General features: G+C 44.6%; 1 protein-coding gene across 1 annotated transcript in view; it reads left to right on the top strand.

The window, feature by feature from the left end:
• The window catches only part of abcc9 (ATP-binding cassette, sub-family C (CFTR/MRP), member 9), a 75,841-nt gene that overhangs the window by 48,066 nt on the left and 17,763 nt on the right, over window positions 1-10,012 (top strand). The window contains 4 exon segments of the mRNA XM_064939331.1: window positions 756-858; window positions 1,100-1,210; window positions 3,259-3,379; window positions 7,712-7,842. Coding sequence (XP_064795403.1) covers window positions 756-858; window positions 1,100-1,210; window positions 3,259-3,379; window positions 7,712-7,842 — 466 coding nt within the window.

Raw genomic sequence — 10,012 nt, 5'->3', positions numbered from 1 at the left:
ATACACACACATGCAGGCACACACACAGGCACACACACAGGCACACACACACACACACACACACGTGTGACAGAGTGGAAATTTCGCCCAGAGCATCATTACACAACATACTGAAGAAGCACTTATAGGTTTTAGGAAGGCAGTAACACTGTACTTAGCGATCCGAAACTTGAAACAAAGTGGTGGATTTGTTGACACTGGTGGTTAATTCCTTTGCGTATATGTAATATTAGTGTGAACAACTTGAATCCCATCTAGAAGTCTTCCAACCCATCCAGAACCATTCATTCATGGAGGAAGGAGGATATCACAAACCCAAATCTTTCTCTTGATCCAGAATTACATGAATCCCACTCTAAACAGTTCACGAACATTCCCCCTTTTCTTCAGAATCGTGGTAATCCAACATTAAACAGCTCTCACGGTTACTACCCCTCAGACAGCCTCTTCCTCCCTGAAGACTTCCTCATCTTGGCAGCACCGTGGCTTCTCTCTCTTTCTCTCTTGGTCCAATGTTAGATGTCACTTAGCGATGTAGCAGCCATGATCCAACTCACATCATCAGGCACGTTAGTCCAGTCCTGAAACAATCCCACTTCAGTGTTTGTCTAACGGAGGTGGTTCTATGAACCATAACCAGGACTGGGACCAGGAGACGTGCGGAAGAACACCTTCTAGACGCCGGGTTCAAACTTGGTCACATGGGAAATAATCTGGTAGGTATTAGCTATATTTATTTTCCATTTATTCTTCAGACATGAATCTCGATTCAAGCAGAAGATGCTGGAGCTGACAGATACCAACAACACAGCCTACCTGTTCCTCTCTGCTGCCAACCGCTGGTTGGAGGTCAGAACGGTGAGATAACATTAATGCCCATGATTCAACCATGACATTATTAATAAGATATGGGACTATTGTAATACTAATGGTATCTTACGGAGTATTCAACACAATACTCCCTTGTTTCTTATCACACTGAGCTGCAAAATTAGAAGAAATTACTTTTTGAGATTAGAGCTAAATGCTGTGTTGAATTCACAACTTCAAATTCTCTCTCTCCCTCTAACTATCTTATCTGACTCTCCTTCTCTCTCAGGACTACCTGGGTGCTGTCATTGTGTTAACAGCAGCAGTAGCCTCAATATGGAGCTCTGGCAAGAACCTTCCCTCTAGCATGGTGGGGTTAGGCCTGACCTACGCCCTTACGGTGAGTCAACGTGTTGCACGTTTGTGTGTAGAGGTAGGTGAAGGAGTCAGGCGCAGGAGAGCAGAGATGTCCGAGATGTGTTATTTAATGGGCAAGTCCACAAACATACAGGTCAGGAACAATACCAAAAAACAAACGCCCTCGACAACCAAGACACCAGTTATTCACGGAAGGAGGGAAAAACAACGCTCCTAAATATATACACACTTGGTTTAATACGTGAAAACAGAATAGGCACAACCTTAACGAGCAACATCACACGAATAATCCCCCACAAACCTAGGCAGGCAACAGGGGGAATTATACACACAGAAATGAAGGCAAATGAAACCAGGTGTGAAAAAAACAAAGAGAAAACCAACAGAAAAGGAAAAAAGGATCGGTGAAGGCTAGTAGACGCCGAGCGCCGCCAGAACAAGGAGAGGAACTACTTTCGGTGGAAGCCGTGACACAACGTCTCCCCAATGTCACACAAACATGAATATACCCACAGAACAGAAACAACATACAGGATCAACTTCATCAAATGAGAATTTTTTAATAACAAGCCCTTATTCACCTGGATCTGATTGTAGTTTTATTTACAAGATGTCAAGGCAGCAAGTATTTAGACAACGTATTCAGTAGAACATTAATGGAACTGTACAGAGAAGGACTGCAGCAGGCACATTAATGGAACTGTACAGAGAAGGACTGTACACTGCATCAGGCACATTAATGGAACTGTACAGAGAAGGACTGCATCAGGCACATTAATGGAACTGTACAGAGAAGGACTGCATCAGGCACATTAATGGAACTGTACAGAGAAGGACTGCATCAGGCACATTAATGGAACTGTACAGAGAAGGACTGCATCAGGCACATTAATGGAACTGTACAGAGAAGGACTGCATCAGACACATTAATGGAACTGTACAGAGAAGGACTGCATCAGACACATTAATGGAACTGTACAGAGAAGGACTGCATCAGGCACATTAATGGAACTGTACAGAGAAGGACTGCATCAGGCACATTAATGGAACTGTACAGAGAAGGACTGCATCAGGCACATTAATGGAACTGCATCAGGCACATTAAGGACTGCAGAGAAGGACTGCATCAGGCACATTAATGGAACTGTACAGAGAAGGACTGCATCAGACACATTAATGGAACTGTACAGAGAAGGACTGCATCAGACACATTAATGGAACTGTACAGAGAAGGACTGCATCAGGCACATTAATGGAACTGTACAGAGAAGGACTGCATCAGGCACATTAATGGAACTGTACAGAGAAGGACTGCATCAGACACATTAATGGAACTGTACAGAGAAGGACTGCATCAGGACACATTAATGGAACTGTACAGAGAAGGACTGCATCAGGCACATTAATGGAACTGTACAGAGAAGGACTGCATCAGGCACATTAATGGAACTGTACAGAGAAGGACTGCATCAGGCACATTAATGGAACTGTACAGAGAAGGACTGCATCAGGCACATTAATGGAACTGTACAGAGAAGGACTGCATCAGGCACATTAATGGAACTGTACAGAGAAGGACTGCATCAGGCACATTAATGGAACTGTACAGAGAAGGACTGCATCAGGCACATTAATGAACTGAGGAGTGTTGTTGCCAGTCCTTCCATTAATCTCCCACTGCCAGAAGATGTGAAACAATAGAAGCTGTATTGTCCTCAGCATTCATCTTTGTTTGTACTGTATTGTACTGTACTGTATACCACAGTATTGTTTTCTGTAGGCTTATCACTCCTCAGAGAGCATGGTCCTTCCACGACTCTTCTCCATAGCTCTCTCTTCTGACTGATCAGCCTTTTATGTATTCTTCTCAACCATTAAATACCTTTGGTTTTCCTCATATTGTCCAAGGCAATGGGCAAAAAAGACTCCCACTCAGACATATTACAATAATAATAATAAGAATTATTATAATGAATAGTATTATTAATAGTAGTATTATTTCTATACCTAGTAAGGACACTTCATAGAACATGGATTAAATATATATTGTGTTTACCTCCCGTTACCCAGGTGACCAACTACCTGAACTGGGTGGTGAGGAACCTGGCTGACTTAGAGGTCCAGATGGCTGCTGTCAAGAAGGTCAACAGCTTCCTGAGTACAGAGTCTGAGAACTACGAAGGCTCCATGGGTAAACTAAACACACTCCCACACCAAATGCTGCTTCTCAATACCCTGGAGTCTCTTGACAGAGAAGGACTGACAGCAGAACACAAGCTGGACAGAAGACTAATCAGGAAGTGAAACACACAGTCAATAGAACAATGGATGCTGGTCAATAGAACAGAGTAATCCTGCTGAAACACACAGTCAATAGAACAGAGTAATGGAATCCTGCTGAAACACACAGTCAATAGAACAGAGTAATGGAATCCTGCTGAAACACACAGTCAATAGAACAGGGTAATGGAATCTGAAACACACAGTCAATAGAACAGAGTAATGGAATCCTGCTGAAACACACAGTCAATAGAACAGGGTAATGGAATCCTGCTGAAACACACAGTCAATAGAACAGGGTAATGGAATCCTGCTGAAAACACAGTCAATAGAACAGAGAACAGTCAATGCTGAAACACACAGTCAAGAAAACACAGTAATGGTAATGGAATCCTGCTGAAACACACAGTCAATGAAAGACACAGTCAGGGTAATGGAATCCTGCTGAAACACACAGTCAATAGAACAGAGTAATGGAATCCTGCTGAAACACACAGTCAATAGAACAGAGTAATGGAATCCTGCTGAAACACAGTCAATAGAACAGAGTAATGGAATCCTGCTGAAACACACAGTCAATAGAACAGAGTAATGGAATCCTGCTGAAACACACAGTCAATAGAACAGAGTAATGGAATCCTGCTGAAACACACAGTCAATAGAACAGAGTAATGGAATCCTGCTGAAACACACAGTCAATAGAACAGAGTAATGGAATCCTGCTGAAACACACAGTCAATAGAACAGAGTAATGGAATCCTGCTGAAACACACAGTCAATAGAACAGAGTAATGGAATGAAACACACAGTCAATAGAACTGAAACACACAGTCAATAGAACAGAGTAATGGAATCCTGCTGAAACACACAGTCAATAGAACAGAGTAATGGAATCCTGCTGAAACACACAGTCAATAGAACAGAGTAATGGAATCCTGCTGAAAACACAGTCAATAGAACAGAGTAATGGAATAGAAACACACAGTCAATAGAACAGAGTAATGGAATCCTGCTGAAACACACAGTCAATAGAACAGAGTAATGGAATCCTGCTGAAACACACAGTCAATAGAACAGAGTAATGGAATCCTGCTGAAACACACAGTCAATAGAACAGAGTAATGGAATCCTGCTGAAACACACAGTCAATAGAACAGAGTAATGGAATCCTGCTGAAAACACAGTCAATAGAACAGAGTAATGGAATCCTGCTGAAACACACAGTCAATAGAACAGAGTAATGGAATCCTGCTGAAACACACAGTCAATAGAACAGAGTAATGGAATCCTGCTGAAACACACAGTCAATAGAACAGAGTAATGGAATCCTGCTGAAACACACAGTCAATAGAACAGAGTAATGGAATCCTGCTGAAACACACAGTCAATAGAACAGAGTAATGGAATCCTGCTGAAACACACAGTCAATAGAACAGAGTAATGGAATCCTGCTGAAACACACAGTCAATAGAACAGAGTAATGGAATCCTGCTGAAAAACACACAGTCAATAGAACAGAGTAAGTAATGGAATCCTGCTGAAACACACAGTCTGAAACACACAGTCAATAGAACAGGGTAATGGAATCCTGCTGAAACACACAGTCAATAGAACAGGGTAATGGAATCTGAAACACACAGTTCAAAATATGATCATCATCTCTGCTCACGCTATTTCAAAAGTCCCTCACAAAATGAAATCCATAGATGTTCAACTAAGCACTCACCCATGACAGACTGTAGCTGGCCAGTGTGCTGCACAATTTGGTTCTGTGTTCCGAGATCAAATCAAATACAATTGCATTTGTCACATGCGCTGAATACAACAGGTGTTGACTTGAAATGTTTACTTACAAGCCCATAACCAACAATGCAGTTATTAAGAAAGATGCCTACAAAAATAGAAATAAAAGTACAAAATAATTAAAGAGCAGCAGTAAAATAACAATGGCGAGGCTATATACAGATGAAGTCTTTAGTAAAGGGGCAGCCGGTAGCCTAATGGTTAGAGTGTTGGACTAGTAACCGAAAGGTTAAGAAGATCAAATCCCTGAGTTGTCAAGGTAAAAATCTGTCGTTCTCCCCCTGAACAAGGCAGTTAACCCACTGTTCCTAGGCCGTCATTATAAATAAGAATTTGTTCTTTACTGACTTGCCTAGTTAAATAAAAATACATTTAAAAAGCTAAGCACTGATTGAAGCTTCCATTTATCAAGTGTCTTCTCCAACATGTAACAGCGAGGATGGCTCAACATAGTCTAGGCTTCGAGACATCTATAAGGACTATATTTAAAAATCCATGGCAGTAGAACAGTCAACCGCACAGGGCAACAATCTGACAGTATGGTAATGTCTTTAGGTTTACAGTGTGGAGCAGGACGACCTGACACAGTGTTTCTCCTCCCGAATTCCAACATCATTTCTCTAGTGTGTCTCTGTGGAGTTTACAATAGTCCCGTTACGGGTCTCCTTCCAAAGCAGCATCGAAGTTTAAGTGATGTGCTGTTGCCATGGCGATGTTAAAAAAAGAAGAGAAGGGGGTCATGTCTCTTGGGGGAGGAAGATAAGAGGACTAGAAATAAGGGAGGAGCAGGAGGGAGCGAGTTCTTGTGGAACAACGAGGAGGTGGGATTGAAGAGGAGAGGAGAGGAGGAGGAGAGGGAGGAGAGCTTCTTGAGGAGGAAGAGATGGATGGGAGGGAGGAGAGAGTCCCACATCTCTAGAGCCGTGGCCCTGCTAGAGTCCTGTGGTCAAAGAACCCCTGCCAGAGTGGGCTGTCCTCCTACACTGTGACGTAATGGAAAGTTTGGCCCTGATAGCAATAGAACGATAATAAGTGGATCTTGTCCAAGCAACGAGCTGTCATCTTGCCCTGTTTTATCATCCTTCCCTTTGATTCATTTAGTTCTTTTGTTTCCTCTGCATCCGTTCGCAGCCCTTAAGTCATGAGGAGAAAACCACCAACCCTTATTTTAAGGACTGCATGCAGGGTTTTAGCAGTAAAACAGTACTTTTGAAGTAGCCAAATGCTGCAGTCTAAACAGACCAGAGCCTGGTCACAGAATGAAGAGTGGTCCTGAGTAGCACTTAGGGCACCACTTTTGACAAAGAGACCTCTGTTTACTGCATCGTCAGTTGTGTGACTGTCCCCAAATTCACTACTGTATGACTGTCCTGGATGTCCTACTGTATGACTGTCCTGGATGTCCTACTGTATGACTGTCCGGGATGTACTACTGTATGACTGTCCGGGATGTCCTACTGTATGACTGTCCGGGATGTCCTACTGTGTGGATGTCCTACTGTATGACTGTCCTACTGTATGACTGTCCTGGATGTCCTACTGTATGACTGTCCGGGATGTCTACTGTATGACTGTCCTGGATGTTCTACTGTATGACTGTCCTGGATGTCCTACTGTATGACTGTCCTGGATGTCCTACTGTATGACTGTCCTACTGTATGACTGTCCTGGATGTCCTACTGTATGACTGTCCGGGATGTACTACTGTATGACTGTCCTACTGTATGACTGTCCTGGATGTCATACTGTAGGACTGTCCTGGATGTTCTACTGTATGACTGTCCGGGATGTCCTACTGTATGACTGTCCTACTGTATGACTGTCCTACTGTATGACTGTCCTGGATGTCCTACTGTATGACTGTCCGGGATGTACTACTGTAGGACTGTCCTGGATGTCCTACTGTATGACTGTCCTACTGTATGACTGTCCGGGATGTACTACTGTAGGACTGTCCTGGATGTCCTACTGTATGACTGTCAGCAGGGGCGGCAGGGTAGCCTAGTGGTTAGAGCGTTGGACTAGTAACCAGAAGGTTACGAGTTCAAACCCCCAAACTGACAAGGTACAAATCTGTCGTTCTGCCCCTGAACAGGCAGTTAACCCACTGTTCCCAGTCCGTCATTGAAAATAAGAATTTGTTCATAACTGATTAAATAAAGGTAAAATAAAAAAAAATATATGACTGTCCTGGATGTTCTACTGTATGACTGTCCTGGATGTTCTACTGTATGACTGTCTGGATGTTCTACTGTATGACTGTCCTGGATGTACATACTACTGTATGTGTTATTGTGCTGTAGGCTATAACTAGGGCCCAGAGTTTTTCTGTTCCTGTCAAGGAAAAACTGCTAATCCTAGTTATTGTGTGTGATCACAGTATATAATTACACATCTCATTCATGTTTTGTTAATGGTTGTCTATATGTGTTCTTTCCAGATACCACCCAGGTCCCCGAGGACTGGCCCCAGCACGGAGAGATAAAGATCCAGGATCTGTGTGTCCGTTACGACCCCCTTCTGAAGCCTGTCCTCAAACACGTTAATGCCTACATCAACCCCGGACAGAAGGTAAGTAACAGCCCTGTGTCTTAAAGCAACTGTGAGATGGAACATTGTTGCTGTAGCTTCAATAAAGATCACATTTAGGGAGCTAAGCAACCCCGGACAGAAGCTAAGTCACACCCACTCACAGAGCCCTCCCTTAATGCAACTGAGACATCACACATTGTTCCTGACTATATCGCTGAATAAAGATCACATTTGAACGCAGTGAAAGCAGTGAAAAGCAAGCAGACGTTTACTTTCTGTTTGAATCACAGCCCTGTGTCTAAACGCAACGGTGAGTTGACACGTAGTGAAGAAACGGACTAGTTGGTCGCGGCGACTCTGTGTGGCGTGCGTCTTACCGCTTTCTGCACACACATGTCCGTTCTCTCAGGGCAGTGTTACTGTCCCTCAGCAGACTCCTGCTATCTGACCTGACTGATGAGGCTGCTTCACGTCTGCTGTGAGGAGCCTGAATGAGATACACAGGTAGAGAGAGATATCCAGTCCAGAGCAGAGAATCAGAGATACAGAGCTACTAGAACTCCTTCTGAGACCGTGTTCTTCAGTCCTGGTCCTAGAGAGACACGGGTTGTGCAGGCTTTTGATCCAGCCCAGTACCAACACACCACAGGAGGTTGGTGGCACCTTAATTGGGGAGGACGGGCTCGTGGTAACGGCTGGAGCGGAATAGGTAGAATGGTATCAAACACATGGGTTGATGCCATTCCATTCACTCCGTTCCAGACGTTATTATGAGCTGTCCTCCCCTCAGCAGCCTCCACTGCAACACACATTATTCAACTGATTGAGTCGTTCATGGAGCCCTTGACTTGTTGAATCAGGTGTGTTCGTTCATGCTGGGTTCATAGCCAGGTGTAAGGCGTCTAGGTGTAGCAGGTAAGGCAGAGTCAGGCACAGCATACAGAGATGAGTAATTCACCTAACTTTACTCAAAACAACAAATATTCCAAGAAGGAAAATAATCAAGCTCACAAATACAGACCAACTTACAATGAACAAACACGCACAAAACCAGGGGGGAACCACAGGGTTAAATAAGGAACATATAATTATGGAATGGAAACCAGGTGTGTACAATGAAGACAAAACAAATGGAAAATGAAAAGTGGATCGGCAATGCAAGAAAACTGATGACGAACCGCCGAAACCGCCCGAACACCGCCCAACCACCCCCGAACAAACCGAACACCACCCAACCCCCGAACACCGCCCGACCACCACCCGCCACCGACTGAACACCACCCGAACACCGCCCGACCACCACCCGAACACCGCCCGAACACCGCCCGAACACCGCCCGAACACCACCCGAACACCGCCCGAACACACGAACACCGCCCGAACACCACCCGAACACCCCGAACACCGCCCGACCACCCCCGAACACCGCCCGAACCACCACCCGAACACCCCCGAACACCACCCAACCACCCCCGAACACCGCCCGAACACCACCCGAACACCGCCCGAACACCACCCGAACACCGCCGAACACCGCCCGAACACCGCCCGAACACCACCCGAACACCGCCCGAACACCGCCCGAACACCGCCGAACACCGCCCGAACACCGCCCGAACACCGCCCGAACACCACCCGAACACCGCCGAACACCGCCCGAACACCGCCGAACACCACCCGAACACCACCACCGAACACCGCCCGAACAAGGAGAGGGACCAACTGCGGCAGAAGTCTTGACACCAGGACTGAAGTAGGTGTTCTAGTATCCTCTTTGAACACCGTGCCTGTAACACCGCTGGATATAGGTATCTCTATCTGTGTATCTGTGAGTGTTTTATAAGCATGCCTGGATATTAGGTATCTCTCTATCTGTGTATCTGTGAGTGTTTTATAAGCCAGGCTGGATATTAGGTATCTCTCTCTGTGTATCTGTGAGTGTTTTATAAGCAAGGCTGGATATTAGGTATCTCTCTATCTGTGTATCTGTGAGTGTTTTATAAGCATGCCTGGATATTAGGTATCTCTCTATCTGTGTATCTGTGAGTGTGAGTGATATTAGGTATTTTATAAGCCAGGCTGGATATTAGGTATCTCTCTATCTGTGTATCTGTGAGTGTTTTATTTGGATATTAGGTATCTCTCTATCTGTGTATCTGTGAGTGTTTTATAAGCCAGGCTGGATATTAGGTATCTCTCTATCTGTGTA

Source organism: Oncorhynchus masou, chromosome 27 (genome assembly GCF_036934945.1).
Source record: "Oncorhynchus masou masou isolate Uvic2021 chromosome 27, UVic_Omas_1.1, whole genome shotgun sequence".
Lineage (NCBI taxonomy): Eukaryota > Metazoa > Chordata > Actinopteri > Salmoniformes > Salmonidae > Oncorhynchus > Oncorhynchus masou.
Note: the sequence above shows the minus strand (reverse complement) of the source record. Positions and strands in the feature narration are given on the sequence as shown.